This window comes from Nematolebias whitei, chromosome 4 (assembly GCF_014905685.2).
Source record: "Nematolebias whitei isolate Nwh7 chromosome 4, NemWhi1, whole genome shotgun sequence".
NCBI lineage: Eukaryota > Metazoa > Chordata > Actinopteri > Cyprinodontiformes > Rivulidae > Nematolebias > Nematolebias whitei.
In genome coordinates, this window is record NC_056501.1 from 50192922 (window position 1) to 50213145 (window position 20224).

The window sequence follows — 20224 nt, forward strand, 5'->3', positions numbered from 1 at the left end:
TCACTGACCTACAGAACCTCACTGACCTACAGAACCTCACTGACCTAAAGAACCTCTCTGATCTACAGAACCTCTCTGACCTACAGAACCTCACTGACCTACAGAACCTCACCGACCTACAGAACCTCTCTGACCTACAGAACCTCACTGACCTACAGAACCTCTCTGACCTACAGAACCTCTCTGACCTACAGAACCTCACTGACCTACAGAACCTCACTGACCTACAGAACCTCACCGACCTACAGAAACTTTCTGACCTACAGAACCTCACGACCTACAGAACCTCTCTGACCTACAGAACCTCACTGACCTACACAAGGTGAGGTCGGTGAACAAGGCCAGGCAGATCCTGATCACCACTCCATGGTGTGTTCAGGTGTCTTCCATCTGGATGCAGGTATCTGCTGCCCAGATGTAGAACGAACAGACTGAACTCATTCATCTCTGCAGTGATCAGTCTTCTGAATGACCAGTGATGACTTCTGTTATTTTAATGTCTTGTGCAGTATAGATGTTCGTGTGCCTTCCGACTGTGAAACTAATTCCCTCCTGTGGATAATAAAGATTTCTGAACTAGCTCTGTGATGGGACAAAGTGCCAGGAACCTTAAAATGATCTTTGCTCATTTTCACCAGTTCTAACTTAATCCCTGATGTGACGTGACAGGTCACATACTTGTTCTCAGACACGGTTGTTTGATGAAAATCATGCACTTGCAGCAGGAGGAGGTCTTTAACTTCATGAGCGAGATCAGATGTCTTACGTATGCAACAGCCTGTCATGCTTCGTGTGCGTGTAGGGAATGACTCTCAGCTACTACCACACCACATTTTAGCTCAATAACTGAAAACTGAAAGCTGTTTTTGTGATTGCAAAGATTTACTAGCTGTGGCTGCAAACTTGAATCAAAGTGACCCTCTTTTAGTGTTTCACCCTGATTTACTGTTTCATACCGTACTCTTATTTTAACTGCATTTCTACTGTAGTTTATCGTTGTCATTGTTGACTGTTATTGTTGTCTGTACTTTATCTGTTCTGGCTGGAACAGGTCTCTCTTGTAAACGAGTCCTCGAGGCTCAATGAGACTAACCTGTAGAAATACAGGCTGAATGAAAAAAAAACACAGTAAATCAGCTGTAGATGTACATACAGTGATTACTTGATGGTTTTATTTCATCTCTGTAAATGAGATATTTTACTGACAAATTAAACACACATTTACCGGTACATTATCACCTGCCCTTTATGTAATAGGCTATTAATATACAGTGTATCACAAAAGTGAGTACACCCCTCACATTCCTGCAGATATTTAAGTCCATCTTTTCATGGGACAACTCTGACTAAATGAAAGTGTTCTGTGTGCAGATTATTTAACAGTGTAAATTTATTCTTCCCTCAAAATAACTCAATATACAGGTCCTTCTAAAAAAAATAGCATATTGTGATAAAGGTCATTATTTTCCATAATGTAATGATAAAAATGAAACTTTCATACATTTCAGATTCATTGCACACCAACTGAAATATTTCAGGTCTTTAATTGTTTTAATACTTATGATTATGGCATACAGCTCATGAAAACCCAAAATGCCTGTCCCAAAAAATTAGCATATCATGAAAAGGTTCTCTAAACAAGCTATTAACCTAACCATCTGAATCAACGACGTAACTCTAAACACCTGCAAAAGATTCCTGAGGCTTTTAAAAACTCCCAGCCTTGTTCATTACTCAAAACCGCAATCATGGGTAAGACTGCCGACCTGACTGCTGTCCAGAAGGCCATCATTGACGCCCTCAAGCAAGAGGGTAAGACACAGAAAGAAATTGCTGAAGGAATAGGCTGTTCCCAGAGTGCTGTATCAAGGCACCTCAGTGGGAAGTCTGTGGGAAGGGAAAAGTGTGGCAGAAAACGCTGCACAACGAGAAGAGGTGACCGGACCCTGAGGAGGATTGTGGAAAAGGGCCGATTCCAGACCTTGGGGGACCTGTGGAAGCAGTGGACTGAGTCTGGAGTAGAAACATCCAGAGCCACCGTGCACAGGCGTGTGCAGGAAATGGGCTACAGGTGCCGCATTCCCCAGGTCAAGCCACTCTTGAACAAGAGACTGCGTCAGAAGCATCTTGTCTGGGACTGCTGCTGAGTGGTCCAAAGTTATGTTCTCTGATTACAGTAAATTTTGCATTTCCTTTGGAAATCAAGGTCCCAGAGTCGGGAGGAAGAGAGGAGACACATAATTCACATTGCTTGAGGTCCAGTGTCAAGTCTCCACAGTCACTGGGGTGTCATGGCATCTGCTGGTGTTGGTCCACTGTGTTTCATCAAGCGCAGGGTCAATGCAGCTAGCTATCAGGAGATTTTGGAGCACTTCATGCTTCCATCTGCTGAAAAGCTTTATGGAGATGAAGATTTCATTTTTCAGCACGACCTGGCACCTGCTCACAGTGCCAAAACCACTGGTAAATGGTTTACTGACCATGGTATTACTGTGCTCAATTGGCCTGCCAACTCTCCTGACCTGAACCCCATAGAGAACCTGTGGGATATTGTGAAGAGAAAGTTGAGAGACACAAGACCCAACACTCTGGATGAGCTTAAGGCCGCTATCGAAGCATCCTGGGCCTCCAGAACACCTCAGCAGTGCCACAGGCTGATTGCCTCCATGCCACGCCGCATTGAAGCAGTCATTCATGCAAAAGGATTCCCGACCAAGTACTGAGTGCATAACTGAACATGATTATTTGAAGGTTGGCGTTTTTTGTATTAAAAACACTTGTCTTTCATTGGTGGGATGAAATATGCTCATTTTTTGGGACAGGCATTTTGGGTTTTCATGAGCTGTATGCCATAATCATCAGTATTAAAACAATTAAAGACCTGAAATATTTCAGTTGGTGTGCAATGAATCTGAAATATATGAAAGTTTCATTTTTATCATTACATTATGGAAAATAATGACCTTTATCACAATATGCAAATTTTTTGAGAAGGACCTGTACAGCCATTAATGTCTAAACCACCAGCAACAAAAGTGAGTACACCCCTTAGTGAAAGTTCCTTTAGTGTCAATATTTTGTGTGGCCACCATAATTTACCAGAACTGCCTGACCTCTCCTGGGCATGGAGTTTACCAGAGCTTCACTGGTTGCCACTGGAATGCTTTCCCACTCCTCCATGACGACATCACGGAGCTGGTGGATATTCAAGACTTTGCACTCCTCCACCTTCTGCTGGAGGATGCCCCAAACATGTTCTCTTGGGTTTAGGTCTGGAGACATGCTTGTCCAGTCCATCACCTTTACCCTCAACCTCTTCAGTAAAGCAGAGGTCGTCTTCGAGGTGTGTTGGGGTCATTATCATGCTGGAACACCACCCTGCCACCCATTTTCTGGAGGGAGGGGATCATGCTCTAATTCAGTATTTCACAGTACATATTGGAGTTCATGTGTCCCTCAATGAAATGTAACTCCCCAACACCTGCTGTACTCATGCAGCCCCAGACCATGGCATTCCCACCACCATGCTTGACTGTAGGTATCAGGGCCGGAGTGGGACTCTTCATCCCTGGAGTTTCAGCCTCAGAGCGGCCCACTTTAGATCACGACCTATTATTATTAAAATCATGTAATTATTATTAAAATCATGCAAATATTATTAAAATCATGTAAATATTATTAAAATTATGCAATTATTATTAAAATCACGTAAATATGATTAAAATCATGCAATTATTATTAAAATCATGTAATTATAAGCTTACATCAGGGGCGATTCGAGAATCTGCCCTTTAGGGGCGCTTTAGCCCCCAGTACTGCCAACGGCTCTTGGCTTGAACAATGTGGTGACCATAGGTGTCAGAAGCATTTCTTATGTGATTTTTTTTGGGGGGGGAGACACTGGTGGGGGGTCTGGGGGTCCTCCCCCAGAAAATTTTGAATAAAGTACATGCCATTTCCTGCATTCTGGTGTATTTTAACGGGCTGTTTAACATTTAGTTTTGCCTACATAAGTAACACTTGATTCAATAACTATTATAGAGTTAATGGCACAACAAGAAGTAGCCTGACCAACAGCTCTCCTTGTGTGAATAGAGGACGCTCCGCTTCTCTCATGCATCCTAGCCAGTTGTAGGGTCAAGAGACAAACATGTAGCATTAACACAGTATGAACAACATTCAGGAATTGTTTCTATCAGAACATTATCAAATATTTTACATGAACAGTAAGATTGCTTCGCCTACAAGGAAATGTAAAGTTTGGTACGAACACCAACATCCTCACCAACTTTTATAGGTGCACCATTGAGAGCCTGCTGACAGGCTGCATCACAGGGTGGTACATGAACTGCACCAGTCAGAGCTGGAAAGCTCTACAGAGGGTGGTGCAAACAGCAGAGGACATCACTGGTAGCAGTCTCAGCATCATTAAGGACCACACCCACCCAGCACAAGGACTCTTCCATCTACTACTCTCAGGCAGACGATACAGGAGTCTGTCATCACATACAAAAAGACTCAAAGACAGTTATTATCCACAAGCTGTCAGATTACTGAACTCTCAATAAATAACACTGAACAGCTGGCAATAACTTTGCACCAAGCCACATCTGTGACAACTAATATGACTAATATTAGCTTGTGACACCTAATATTTTATTGCTAATGCATTATGTGGCTGTATCATGTATGTCACTAACTTACCATCATAATTCATCTCAATGTTACTCACTACCTGTGCAATAATCTGTCACACAACCTGTGTAGTTTATATTAGTTATGTGCAGTATACACCATGTGAATTTAAGCTTATATTACTACCTTGAAATACTTATTCATACAAATTTATCCTACTTGCACCATTGGGCGGCTGTGGCTGAGTGGTTAGAGCAGTCGTCCTCCAATGCACGAGTTGGGGGTTCGAATCCACCAGCAGCCACATGCCGACGTGTCCCTGGGCAAGACTCTGAACCCCTCATAGCCTCTGATGTGTGTTCCATCAGTGTATGAATGTGATAAAGCTCTGATTATTCTCTTTAGAATGATTTGTTCAATTAGCTTCGTAGAGATCTAGTATAGAGCTGTATGAATGGGTCAATGAGGCACAGATAGTTGTAAAGAACTTTGAGTATCTCCATAAGATAGAAAGGTGCTATACAAGTACAGTCCATTTAACATATTCTACCATGTTGTTTACCATTTGTTCTTTAGGATCTTATAAATATTGTATTTACTTTTTCATTTTTTGATACTTTATGTTGTACCTTTATTGAATGCTTTAGTATTTCTTGTTTGTTTGTTCATTGTTTTAGTGAGTCTAATCAGTTCTTCTCATCCTGAATATTTTATTGTACTGTTAACCCTGTGTTAACTTGCATATGACAAATAAACATAACCTGAATTAACCTTTAATTTAACCATTAAGCATACAATGTAATTATGACAGAAAATGGAGGATTTACCTGCAGTTACTTTCATAGAGATGAACATGTGGGAGCTACTTCCTGTTTATAACTTGTGATCAGCTGATGGGGTCGGTCCGGCTTTTTACATGTTTTTCAAACTCTGTTTAATTTTTGAAAAATAATAAACTGTATCCCACCCTCTAATCTCTCAGGGTAACACGTGTCTGGATTACCTGTTCTCCACGGACACTGTTTAACCATTTTGTTCTGGTGATTTTTCACAAACCCCTCTGACTGTAAAGTGTCCAGGCTGCAGCCTCAGGTAAGGGGCGTTTACCTTGGGGACAAACTGAGGTTGCCGATTGGTCATTTGCTGACACGCCTACTGGATTGATTGGCAGGTCGTGCAGCGGAGCCGACTGGTGGAAAAAAAAAAAAAAAAACAGAGGTGCAGCCCTGCGGAGGAGGTGGGGCGGCCCAGGAGCAGTGGCAGCGTGTTCTGTGTTTATATGTTGTTAATAAAAAGTTCTAAAAAAATAAAAAAAACAGGGAGGGCTGGCCCTGCAGTCCACACATCAGACCGGCCCACCGGGAATTCTCCAGACCGTCCCGGTTGGCCACTCTGGGCCTGGTAGGCATCACACACTTATCTTTGTACTCCCCACCTGATTCCCACCACCATGCTCGAGACCATCTGGACCAAACAAATTAATCCAGGTCTCATCAGACCATAGGACCTGGTTCCAGTAATCCATGTCCTTTGTTGACATGTCTTCAGCAAACTGTTTGTGGACTTTCTTGTGCACAGACTTCAGAAGAGGCTTCCTTCTGGGATGACGGCCATGCAGACCAGTTTGATGTAGTGTGCAGCGTATGGTGTGAGCACTGACAGGCTGACCCCCACCTCTTCAATCTCTGCAGCAATGCTGACAGCACTCCTGTACCTGTCTTTCAAAGATGGATGTGACGCTGAGCACGTGCACTCGGCTTCTCTGGACGACCAACGCGAGGTCTGCTCTGAGTGGACCCTGCTCTTTTAAAACACTGGACGATCTTGGCCCCTGTGCTGCAGCTCAGCTTCAGGGTGTTGGCAGTCCTCTTGGACATCTTCATGTAGAGCATCAGTTCATCTTTTAAGATGCTCAGAGAGTTGTTTGTCATGAGGAGCCATGTTGGAACTTTCAGTGACCAGTGAGAGAGTGTGGGAGCTGTACTAGAAACTGAACACACCTGCTCCCTGTGCACACCTGAGACCAGGTGACACTAACGAGTCACATGACATTTTGGAGGGAAAATGACAAGCAGTGCTCGATTTAAACATTTAGGGGTATAGTCTCTTTAGTTGCCGGTGGTTTACACATTAATGGCTGTATATTGAGTTATTTTGAGGGAAGAATAAATTTACACTGTTATATAATCTGCACACAGATTACGTTTCATTTAGTCAGAGTTGAAAAGATGGACTTAAATATCTGCAGGAATGTGAGGGTGTACTCACTGTGTGATGCACTGTATACATACTCACATGGCATGAAGTTGCTAGTTACAGCATTTTTGCTGATATCTGTGTGGTGACCACATTTTAAGTGTTGTGAAAAGGAAGGAAAGGCTACATTAAACTATTAGACAGCAATGTTCAGCGCTGGCCTGGACAAGCAAAGACCTTGTACAACGTCTGACACGTTGACTGCGGACCTGGACAGAAGCGTACACGACACTCTCTAGAAATGATGCATTTGTGTATCAAGTTTCATTAAACTGGGGCAGCACGGTGGCGCAGTTGGTAGAGCTGTCACCTCTCAGCTAGCAGGTCACCCAAGTTCAAATCCCAGCCGGGGGCCTTTCTGGGTGGATGTTCTCTCTGTGCTGCGTGGGTCTTCTCCAGTTTCCTCCCACAGACCAAAAACATGCATGTTAGACTGACTGGTGACTGTAAACTGTCTCTAGGTGAGAGAGAGTCAGAGCAGATGGTCTCTTGTCCTGAGCTGGTTCTGCTGGAGGTTTCTTCCTGTTAAAGGGAGTTTTTCTTTCCACTGTCTCCACTGTGCTTGCTCAGGATGGGAGACTGCAACAACACCAAGATTCAACTTGTCTGCTGGATTCCTTAGATAGAGAACTTTACTAACTGTCTTTTATGTGAATGTTCCTGTAAAGTGCTCTGAGACAAGTTTGTTGTGATTTGGTGCTTTATAAATAAACTGAACTGAATGGTTTTGTCTCGTTTGTCTCTATGTGTCCCTGCGATGGACTGGACCTGTCCAGGGTGTCCCCCATCTATTACACAGTGACTGCTGGATATGGGCACCAGCAGTGGGTAAAGAGGGAGGGATGGCGTCATTAAATTATCTTGAGCAGCTCAGAAGTGACGGACGGACAGAGTGTCTGCCTTTCAGCGTGCGTATAAGAAAACGTTACGTTCATCTTTATAAAACTTACAGTCCGGTCTGTATCCAACACTTCGTGGCGTTCTCTTCACGAGCAAACTGAAGACACAAACCGAACAGATCGCACATTAGTAGCTACAAACGAGTGCACTGCTGGCAGACAAACAGAGGTGATTTGTGTACGAGTACAGGCACGTGGCTGCACTACCTTGCTACTTTAACCATTTTGGGGTTGTACTGTTTGAGAAGCTGCAGTAACGTTTTCATGGTCTTCCCCGTGTCGATAATATCCTTCAAACACAGAACGGGAGAGGTTTGTGTTAGTGGTGGAATAAAGAGCACCGTAGTCTGTTAGAAGAGGATGAAGGAAGTCCGGCTTACCTCCACGATCAGAACGTTCTGTGGAAAGTGACAAGAACAACAAATTAACAATTAAGAACGATCTGCTGCTACGATGTGAGCCAGCGTTAAATCAGCTTCTACAAAAACATTAGCTGGTAACATATTTCAGATATTTGTCCTAAAGTGACAAACAAAACTGTCTTTATTGAAAAAGTAATAATTTTTACTGTAGGACTGACATTTATTTGCTCAAATGTAGATTTCTCACTTTAAGGTTGCGTTCAACAAAAATGTTCAAATAGTCAGTTTAAAAAAATAAATAATTGTTGATGAAACTGGCTTGATAAATAACATAAAAATTAATTGAATTTAAAATATTAATCCCAACGGTTGATCCTCCTCACCTTCCCTGTCAGAGTAGACAGGTCGTCTCCACCGATCACTTTGATTTCTCCGGTCGACTGGTCGTTCTGAAACAACCAATTAAGAGTTCATCTCCACAGTTCACATTCTGTACACAAGGACACAAACAACGAGAAATGACAAGTTCAAGAAGTAGTGTTCATTAAGGGAGCGCATATCGCCCGCTGCCGTTCATGCTACAGATCATCTTATGCACCTGCACAAGCTGCAGAGCTGATCTGAGAACAGCTACAAGAGACGGAGGCAGATTGATGAAGACTGTCCAAGTCTCAGAGAACTCCAGATGTGGTGCCACAAAGTACTGATGGGGCACTTTTTCTCATCACTTCATAAAGTTTTATTCCTCTGCTTGATCTAAAAAATACTAGAGCGGCCTGACCAATATATCAGTAGGGTCGATAATTTGGGCCGATCTAGACGTTTGGGGGCCTACCAGTACCGGTGATAATTGTCCCATTGTCCGCCCATCTGAGCACTTCTAATTTTCACCTCTAAAATGTGGAACCAGCTGTTCTTGTACAATGTACCCAGCAGAGGGCGAAAAAAGACTACTTTCAGGTCATGGGTGTTCACTTAAGTTTCACTTTCAGCACAGCTGAAGCAGGGAGCAATACTTTGCTGAACATGGTATTTTAACTGATCTGTTAAAAAAATAAAATAAATCAATAATAAATTATCTTCCATCATCCAACCCGCTTGTCATTAGCCATGTGTCTCTCAAGTTAGCAAAGTAACGTTTAGATAACCTAGCATAGGCTTTTGTAAAACTTTATCCAGAAAATAAATGTAACGTAGAGGTAACGTGTATCAGTTAGTAACGGTATCTTTGTCGTCCTCAGTGAAATGCATCGTGTGTCTGAAATCTTTACTTGTCTAAACAGAAAAAATGACTCTGCTGTGATCAGTACGAAGTAGACCTTCACCATACTGGCTGACATTCTGCCTGGATTATTGAGCATGCATCAGGATATACTGACTGACTGTTTAAACACTTGATAACTTGATGGTGAATAGTGGAGGACAGAAAATGTGAATGCATGACTGTTTTTCTGACCAGTGCACCACTTGTAAACCTACTGTGGGACTAGTTTGTTGGATCTGGTTAGCTTAGCTTCATGGTTGCTAACAGCTGTGCTACATAAACAAGTCCCGCTCCACTCTCCGTTTACTTTCATTCTTGGGGGGGACAAAGCTCAAACATTTTCAGCCAGTATATTGGTTATCAGCAGTCACCATAACCTCCCAATATCTGTATCACCGATAGGCAAAATGTCCATATGTGTCGGGGTTCTAATATACAACGGTTTTCTTATGGCGAAAGGTTAGAAATTCAAGACATTAGTTTTGTGGCACGTCTGAGATTGAATATAATTAAAGATTTGAAAAAGAAGCTGCTGGAGTGGTGACGGCATCACGTTAGTCTGAGGTTACAACTGTGCAACGCGACCAACTGGTGGATTATGTTTGCACTGTGCCAACCTGGTTCAGTGGTTTTACGTTTATCGTTTAGTAAAGGCAGCTATTAGAAGAAAGCCCAAAACTATTTAAAAAATCAGCCACGGGGATACAAATGTATAGTAATAAATATAAAGAGCCCAGATGTGAAACTGTTGTGGAAGAGCTCAACATAAACTCCAGTGGAAGTAGAGACGACCCAAACGCCACGGGGCTGCTCCTGAAGGCACGGCTCGTTGTTTTGAAGGTGAGCTGTTTATTTGTCTTGGCACGAGTTTAAATGAAAAGGTAAAGACGACGAGGATGACTGCAGCTCTGGCAGAATGAACCGTGTTTGCAGACAGCTGCTTGTTTATCAGCACAGAACAAACTACACTTTCATTTTCAGTAAGCACCACGTGCTGGAGGACCAGCTCGGTCCAGCTGCTCAGGACATGTGAGTTTACTGAAGCAGGTCTCCAAACACCCTGAAACAAGAACGTCAAGGAAGAGCACCTGTCCGACCTTACAAACAGAGCAAACCTGACGGGAACTGGATTCTTTATAAGTAGTTGTTTTAATGTTGTGTCAACTTTGTTTTTATTTGTATTTTGTGCTTTTCTAACAAAGAAGCTGCTTTTTGTGCTGTGGCTCATCTTCTGCCTCCTGGACAAACTGGACCTTGAGAAGATAAACTGGACAGATGGTCTCTGCGCTCACTCTACCTCCTGTTGCATTTCTGCACCCAATAAACCAAATGACCACTTCAACATGACTCAGCCTCACTGCAGAACCAAAGAGTCACCGTGAAGTTTGGAGAGGCTGCACGGTGCTGCGCTGGATCAAAGCAGCTGCTGGCTCGTTTCAAGCAGACTCCAAGAGCAGAACCTGCTCCAACTGGAGTCTGTCTGTAGCGCAACGTTTGAACCGCTTCACTCGTAGAGCCTCCTTTTCTTTTAGCAGGCGGCTCAACAGTTCAGTTTTACACGATTATAAACTCCAGCAACGGTTCTGATCCGACACTCGCAAAAAATCACGGAGCTCATAGATTAAAAACATGAATTATCGTATTAACTGTTGATTCCATGACGGACACCTGAGATCAGATGCTGAGAAACGGAGGTTCGGTTCCTGAAACCAACAACTTTCAGCTGAACGCCTGTCAGACGGGTCGTTTCTCTTCAGACACGAGATCAGCCGACGTTTGCTGCTGGTGTCCAGGAACAGCTGGATGTTATGGTGAGCAGCTGTGGACCGAAGCGGTCCTAGCGGGGGCCGGGGGCACAAACGTGCGTTAGCTCTGACCGCCATGTTGAAATCTGGTCGACTCCAAATCACTTTTAGAGTTCCTCTACAGAACATTCAGTATTTCACGAGATATTTTACTAACAGACGCCGGCAGCAGATGAGTGCCGTTCAACAACCAACTCAAATAAAGCGGTGCGTTACACAGTAGCTCTTGAGGCGGATGAAGTCCACCGTCATTGGGATGGAGCGGTCGCTGTTCCGGTTCAGGGCCTTGATGTAGTCCAGCAGGTCTGCAAAAAACTTGTAGCCCCCTTTGAGCACACAGAGGGCCACGATGTGGTGCCCCCCCATTTCCTTCATGATCTCTCTGGCCAGTCTCTCCGTCCTGGGATCAGATGAGAGACAGAGGACAAGAGTCAGCAAAACGTACGTTTCCTTGCTGCCATCTCTAACTCAGAATAAACCAGGAGACTACGGTGAACACGAGACCTGCGGACAGCGAAGGTAACGACGTAATCAGACGTACACATGCACAGAGTACATTTATTATTTAATTAGCTCTGGAGCTGAACCTCACGTAACGTCCAAAATGAACATACAAGCTGCACGACGCTCCAGGCAACCGTCAACATCATTTACCCACAATACACTGCAACGGAAATAAACTGGCAACATTCACCTGTCAATCATTTTTACAAAAATATAAAAACTACTCAGCCTACAGGATTTTTACAGTCTTGTTTTTATCGCTGGAGTAATTTCTACTGTTCCAACTAGTCAGAGTTCCCTTTAAAGAAATAAAATCTGTAGACGACGCTGTGAAGAACACATTTATATTCTCCGTCAAACGTCTGGTGAAAAATAAATTAGGTCGTGAACAACACGGCAAACATCCTCCTCTGAGTCAAATACAAACACCTCAAAACTAAAGTTTTACGCTGTACTTTCAGCACCAACTATAAAATAAATATAAGTGTTTAAGTTTACATGTCAAGTGTTTGTATTAGAAAATGAACGGTGGTTTTCTCGCTCTCTCAGGAAACATTTAGTTACGACAGCTTTAAAAACGTCAGGAAGACATGTTGTTGTTGTTGTTGTTTTCATCAAACTACAGATTTTTCAGCTCCTTAATAAAACACTAAATGTTCACCTGAACAGATTTAGCTGCAAACGTAATTAAATCGTTAAACAAAACTCAGAAAAACAAAAATTGGAATTTGCGGAGGGAACACTTGTTTCCAAACATGGACCTCCTGCAGTTATCCACCACACTTTCATGTCGCTTCTTAGAAACGGGACGGCCCACCTATCCAAGATGAGCCCATGAGGGATGTAGACCCGCTCCAAGTCAGCCGCATAGTGCTTGGGTATGCAGAAGAGATCCAGGTCATAGCCCTGCTCCTCATCACTGATCTGGAACAAAGTGACACAGAAGGGTTAAAGGTCACCTAACAAACTTACACAATGTCCGTACTGGGACTAGTCCTGTGAGAGACCAGGTTTTCTGTGACATCAAATTTAGTGTTGAGGGTCAGTGTTGCCATGAGAACACAGACGGGATAACAGGACTCATGTGATGGCCGAGGGCTGGTGAAGAACAGAAAGTTGTGTTGCCAGGTGGGGCTAAAATGAGCACACCTGAGCTTCTATGTAACAAACATTACTGGCTGGCAACAAGCGGCGCGCCGTATGGCTCGCTGCTGACGGACCGGAACGCTGAACAGTTTTAGGCAGCGCAGAGTGGCGGATCCTGACAAGAAGCGGGAGCAACGTTACCACCAGGCACAGTGGAGGAGCCAGAGGGTGGCCAGTGGTGGCCTTGAACCCAATCATTTAAAGGAAATGGTACTTTTCAGAAATATAAAAACCAGAAAGCACAGTTTCTTCAAACGATGGGGAGGCCAGTTTACATTTATATTTTTTGGTGGTGGTCATCTTTTGATTTGGCAAAGACTTTGATCGGGACCTTTTTACCCCGACATGCAGCCACACACCAACATGAAAGTCAACATGTTGCTTATATTTCAAGTAATCCAGCTCACGTTAACATACATCAGTGTTGCCCCTACCATTACACAAGCGGGACGCCCCGTCAACATAACCGAGCGCCCCACCTACCTAACCCACCCCACCCCCCGCATGACATAGCATTAAGTTAGCGACACGCAATACAAGACGCTAGCTAAAACTCTAAACACTAACACTACAAAAACAATACAGTAAACAACAGCAGTACATCCAGATGTTGCCACACACCAAAATGGAGGTCGGTACCTCACACATTTTTTAACTTATCGTGCTCGCAACATTCACAGACGGTATTTCCATGCCCCCCCTTTTCGTTCTGAGATGAGGGACGACAACAAGCAGAGATCTGGCAGTCCTAGCACCCGAAACAATACTTCCACCACTACTTCTGAGTCTTCGGTCAGGAGTAGAACAAAATCAGCTCACTGATCTGAGGTAAGAAAACTGCTAAAACTTTCACTAGGAATCACATTTGCACAAACTCCATCTAACATCTGGGCCAGGAGTTTGGATACATATGGAAAAACCGCTCTAGCACCTCAGACTCATAGACACTAAACTCAAACAAGTTTCAGACGCCCCGCAAGGACGCTGCAAAACTTTGGAACGATGCTCCAAACGTTTACAATGCGAGAGAGGCTCTGCGACTCTCGTGGGGTGAACGCTAACAAACTGAAATTCTTCAGGAATGTATCTGGCGATTTGTTACCAACAGCCTAGTGAGAAAATACATTGAACGCTTGCGGTACAGGGCTAAGGGCTTGGCAAACACGGGTCTACCATCAAACTACCGAGTAAGAGTCTTGTTATCAATAGTGCGTCCTTCCATCTTTCTCTTCTGCTCGTTCCGGAGTCGGGTTGAGGAGCAGCATCTTGAGCAGGATGCCAAGGCGTTCCCAGGCCAGCTGAGAGACACGGTGCTCACTCACAGTCTCAACACTTATCGGTTCTGCACCAGTTAAGGGTCTGCCCACTGCTGGTACCCACCCCCACTCAGCCAGGTTAATGGGACCATCTCATCTGTGGTTCTAAGCAAACTGCTCCAAGGTGATGATTTTGGCATAAGCAGACTGCAGCCGCTGACTGGCCAGCGGAGCTACGTCTCTGGATGACCCGTCCAGCAATAACCCAGCCCAGCAACCTACATCTGAACCGCCATTTCCCCTCTGATCGTTGCAGAAGGCAGAGTTTCTAGTTTGTTTTTTCTAGAATTCAGTAATGGAAGCTCCAAAAATAGTGCCATGGATCGCTGACGAGGTCCAGACCGTTCTTTCTTTGTTGGCGGACTGGAGGATTCAGCAAGCGCTGCAATGATACCGCCCACTTTGCAATGACGATCCAGTCCACAGAGCGGGGAAACGAGTCACAGTGGGTATTCACCTACACCTGAGAAGAACCGACAAGACAAGAACCAACTCGAGTTGTACTCGTCAATGGCAACGCGCCTATTCTCCAGCGTGTCCTGGGTCCTCCCTGGGATCTCCTCCCAGTTGCACATGCTCAGAAAACCTCCCTCAGGAGGTGTCCAGGGGGCATCCTTACCAAACGTCTGAAACACCCAGTGTTGTAATGTAACAAAGTAGAAATACTTTGTTACTGTACTTAAGTAGACGTATCTTTACTTTACTTCGTTATTTACATTTCTAGCGACTTTCACTTCACTACATTTTCTCAATAAAATGTGTACTTTTACTTCAGTACATTTCCCTTAACCATCTAGTTACTCGTTCCTACAATATAAAATTAGAAGAAATCTGATTGGGCAATCTGTTTCTTCTCCCAGTCTGTGACTTCATGCGGCCACTTCTCTCTCCCTCACTGACGCTCAATCACAAACCCAGCCCCTCACCCACGCTGGTGTGAAACCAGCAGCTCCCGCTGTGAACAAGCTAGATGCACGTGCAGACATCAGTCGTTAGCTTTGATGACCCACAGTGGAGACACTGTAACTTCCTGATAGGTTGAACATGACGGTAGCTGCTGAAAAGGAGAGGTTTGGTGTTCTCCAGGACATGAACGGCTTCACAGCAGCAAGGTACGGAGTTGTCGGGCCACTAGTCTTCCCATTAAAGAACACAGAGACAGATATCCAGTTTAGGCGGATTAATTTGCTGTGATTCTTCTGGTATTTACGCACGGCAGTAAACCAGTAAAACACAAACAAGCTTGGACAACAAGGCTCCGTCCGTGTCAGGAGAGAGAAAACAAAACTCCAACTGAGCTCTGCACTTTACAGAGTGGTGCGTTCACTAGCGTTGGAACAGCCACGGTGCATTCAAGAGCATAGGAACTATTAAATTCAGAAAGGAACAAGTCATGACCAAACAGAACGTAGCTCAGTAAACAAGCTAACTACACAACAACGTGAGCTTTCTGACAGTTTGTTAATAAAGTTTGAATGAATTTACTTCAGTAGAATCAGACGTTTTAAAGATCAATCTTTGTTCAGTTCAAACTTTCAAAGTTCTTGTCACTGGATATTACACCAATAAATGTTGTTTTGAACATTCTAACCATTTACTTTTACTTCATACTCTTACTTTAAGTACATTTTATAAGATAAATTTACTTTTGATAATTAATGTCTGATACTTTAAGACTTTTACTTAAGTAATAATTTTAAAAGAAAGTTTAACTTTTACCAAAGTAATTTTATGGTAAGCCTTCACTGAAGTATCCCCCTGAGGTACTTTATAGAAGACTGGAAACAGCTGGACTGTAGCCGGTCTGAGGTAGACTCTGCACCAGACCATCACCGTCTCGTGGTCAGTAGGGGTGAATCTGAAAAGGCCCAGCGCACGAGGCTTCATCAAGCCCAGAGCGTGCACGTGCACCAGGGCTGAAAATACTAATGAAGCACAAACCACTGCAAAGACTCTAAACCAGTCTGTTTCAAGGACTTTATGTTCTGCGTGTTAACAACAGACTGGTCACTCCAACAGACTGGTCACTCCAACAGACTGGTCACTCCAACAGACTGGTTCAGACGCCCACACCTGTTTAAATGAGAGACAGAGTTTATGACTCACCCCTGAAGTGTATCGACTAAAAGTTAAAAAGTACAAACAGTGTAGTAACTCCGTATCAGACGGTCAATGTCACAAAATCTGACAGAACGATTCCAGATAAGCTGCAGTCGATGAAAGAGCTTTCACTGTCCTGGTTTCTAATCAATCCATTAAACTGGACTCGGTTTCAGGCAGTTCTTAGAAACCAGCTGTTCATTGACTTGTTGCCGTGGAAACCTTGAGCTGGACCTTGTGCTGAAATAAAACCAGGACAGTTTAGTTCAGCACGGAGAAAACTGGGTTTACGAAATGCAAAGTTTGAGACTTCATTTAACTCTTGATGGCAACGCTGCACTATATTCACATTTACTGAGCAGCATATTCTTCAGAGCATCTTGTTCATCCAGGGCGGCTGTGGCTCAGTGGTTACAGCAGTCGTCCTCCAATGCAAGGGTTGGGGGTTCGAATCCACCAGCAGTCACATGCTGAAGTGTCCCTGGGCAAGACAATGAACCCCTCATAGCCTCTGATGTGTGTTCCATCAGTGCATGAATGTGATAAAGCTCTGATTAGTCTTTGTATAGATCTAGTATAGAGCTGTATGAACGGGCACAGATTCTAGTATAGAGCTGTATGAACGGGCACAGATTCTAGTATAGAGCTTTGAGGGTCTTGCTCAGATTGAAAGGTATAAAATATATAATCTCAGATAATAAGTACAGCCCGTTTACGCAGGATTAGATTAAATTAAGAGCTCTTTTCACCCCTTCAATCTCAAACTTCTTTTGATGAACAGCCTCGACAAGCTGATGCTGACTGACACACGAGCACGCGCTCCGAGCGCATCTTCTGCGTCACTAACGTGCACGTCTCCCACCGCAGGCCACGCAGAGCTTCGAGCCTCGTTCACCGTTATGTGTGTCCTGAGCACGCGGACAGGTAATCCAGGACAACTCCTGTGGCGTGACCTCCTCTCAGGGGAACTACTTACCACAACACACGGGCCGGATGTCGCCATGTCCTTCCGCGTCGGTCCCCTCGGTGTCTTCTTGTCCAGACTTAAATTCCTTAAAAACTAGTTTTTCACGTTCTCTCTCCTCGGCTTGATGACAGCACACTGAGCGGCAACAACTGCGAGACGCCTCGTCTCTTTACCACCAGCTTGCACTTTTTCCCGAGGCTCTGCCGCCTACAGTGCGCACCGCACACTGCGCAGATGCGGAAGCAACGACTCATGAGAAAATGCTTAGCCCCGCCCCCCCGCGTGGTGGCTGCTGAAGAGCGGGTTGTACAGCAGGCCGTTATGACATATAATCAAACACCACTTGTCCCTATAAATATTAATCGTTTTTCTCTGTTAGCAAACGATCACATGAACCATTGAACTGATTTTAATGAAACGTTCAGAAATGATCCACTAAAAGGAACCTCTGTACATCTAGTCAGGTCCTCTTCAGGTCTCTTGAGTCCCTGAGACTCAATGGGACCAACCTGTTTAAATGAAGGTTGAATTCATTTTTGGAGTCAACTCAATTCAAGATGGCTGCCACAGCCAGCTGACTGGGAAACAGAAAAATTGTTATAGTTCTATCCAAATTAAATATTTTAAGATAAAATGTGGTGTGATAGTAGGCTACATATCCTGAACACAACACGTGTGAAGTAACTGAATCATTTGTTGGTCAGCCCTTAACAAAAGTAGCACATTTGAATTTCATTTTTGCAAGTATACTTTAAGTATATCACGTATACTACACACCATACTTGTAGTGTACTAGAAGTATACTGATTTAATACTTGTTTGGACTAAATTAGGACATTTTTATACTATTTTTAAGTATATCAAATAAAGTTTTATAAAAAGTAAACTTCAAGTACACTTCCTCACTTTTAGTGTAAAATAAGTGTACTTGTAGTATACTTAACTACTTTTTGCTAAGGGAACCTGTTTGTTAACAGAATATCTTTTGAATCATTGGGCTGCTTTTTAATGAAACTTTCAGACATTAGTAATTGACTGATCTTTGACCGATTTATTTTGGCCCGGAGGCCACTTGATGAATGAGTGTGAGGAGAGTTCGTAGAAGTTCAGCAAAGAAAGGTCAAAGTCAGCAGATTATCATGAGGACACATCTTGACTCAGCGCAGCGATGATGTTGAATTAACCGCATGAACTGCTGGGAGTTGTGCAAAAAATGTCATCTTCTTTCATTTTTATCTTTTTTAGTATGAAAACCAGTGACCTTCAGACGTGTCAAGTTTCTGTCAGATAACACAGCCAGGTTTTTACCATTTAAAGTTGACAACGATGCTCAAAAACTGTTCTTTGTTGGCACAAAGTTAATTTAAAAATATTTCAACACAAAAAACATTTAGCTATTCTAAGTAAAGATTCTCAAAGCAAACAATTAAATCAAGCAGCAACTATTATCATGAACTACACCAAACAGTGCATTTTAAAAGTTTACTCCAGTTGTTTTCCAGATGTATTATGTAATTCTGAAGGGTACACAATGTAAAGAACTGGACCCACCAGAAACCACGTGGGAGCTCGAGTCACATGGCTGACCTCTGGTTCCAGTCTGTGTGGGGAAGCTAATATGTCAGATTGGACAAATGTCATCTAGTAGAAGACGTTTAGGTGCAAACATAAAAGTGACTCTGCTGCCTCAGGAGAAATAAAAAGAAGGAGTAAGAAAAGGGTCAAGGGATCAAGCAGAGCTCAGAACACTAAACTCTTCAGGTTCAAGTTTACAACACCATGACACCACCATGTCCCTGTTCTTCTGAAAACTGTCATTTAGCTGGGTGTTGTAAAGCAGGGGTGTCCAAAGTGTGGCCCGGGGGCCTTGTTTGGTCCATGGAGCGATGTTGGAGCACAGCTGCAGTTCAAGAACGAGAACATTTTGCCTTGCAGGCGTAAGCAGATGATGCAGACCTAGACCTTCTGCCAATTTAATGCTGATACCTTTTATATATTGTTTTAGGTTTAACAACAAAACAAATTATAAACATTTTCTCAAAATGAGCAATATAATAATAATAAAGACATTTTGTTGCTTCAAGTTCCTTGTTTGCCAGTTACTAATGGAAAACCAGCAACTTTTCCTTTAAGCCAAACATCTACAAATCATATCTCTCAGTGAACCACACCTTTTCATTGTTTTCGGTTAGCGAGGTTAATAAATTGTTAAAATGTCTAGATTCTAAAACATCTGCAGGCCCTGATGACCTTCCACCGATTTCTTAAAGCTGGCTGCTCATGTCATTGCAGAACTGCTGTCTCACGTCTTTAACCTGTTCTTTTGGCTCAGCAATAAGCCGAAACTCTGTTCCAGACACTTGAACAGCCTTTGTTCTAGCTTTACTGAAGGTGACCCCCCCCCTCACTGAACAACCATCGAACAATCTCTAAACTCTGTATTTTAGAGAAGGTTGAAAAACTGCTGAACTCTCATATCAAAAATTACCTGGACTCATTTAACATCTTACCTCCACATCAATCTGGTTTCAGGAAACAGCACGACCACTGCTTCACTGAAGGTTCTTAATGACGTTGAAGCACCGGATGCTAAGGATTATTGTGCTGCACTTCTCTTACACCTGTCTAAAGATGTTGACACTGTGGCACTGGAGAGCTGGTGCAAAGAGAATAACCTTCACATCAATGAGAAGAAGACAAGGGAGATGATCGTGGACTTCAGAAGGAACAAAAACATCTACACCCCCCTGAACATAAGAGGGTCTGCAGTGGAAGTGGTCTCCAGCTACAAGTACTTGGGTGTACACATGAACAACAACCTCAGCTGGAGCAACACCACCACCAGCCTGATGAAGAAAGCTCATCAGAGATTCTACTTCCTCAGACGGCTGAGACGAGCTGGTCTGGAAGCTCAGTCTTCACCTCCTTCTACAGGTGTGCAGTGGAGAGCATCCTGTGCTCCAGCATCAA

At 43.5% G+C, this 20224-nt stretch overlaps 1 protein-coding gene across 1 annotated transcript in view; it reads right to left on the reverse strand.

The window, feature by feature from the left end:
• hprt1 (hypoxanthine phosphoribosyltransferase 1) overlaps nt 1-17495 on the reverse strand; it is a 31716-nt gene extending 14221 nt beyond the window's left edge. The window contains exons 1-7 of the mRNA XM_037676025.1: nt 17264-17495; nt 12543-12649; nt 11438-11621; nt 8536-8601; nt 8171-8188; nt 7998-8080; nt 7842-7888 (exon numbers count right to left, since the gene is read on the reverse strand). Coding sequence (XP_037531953.1) covers nt 7842-7888; nt 7998-8080; nt 8171-8188; nt 8536-8601; nt 11438-11621; nt 12543-12649; nt 17264-17290 — 532 coding nt within the window. The 5' untranslated portion in view covers nt 17291-17495. The remainder of the gene's footprint in view (nt 1-7841; nt 7889-7997; nt 8081-8170; nt 8189-8535; nt 8602-11437; nt 11622-12542; nt 12650-17263) is intronic.
• Nucleotides 17496-20224: the final 2729 nt, after the last annotated feature.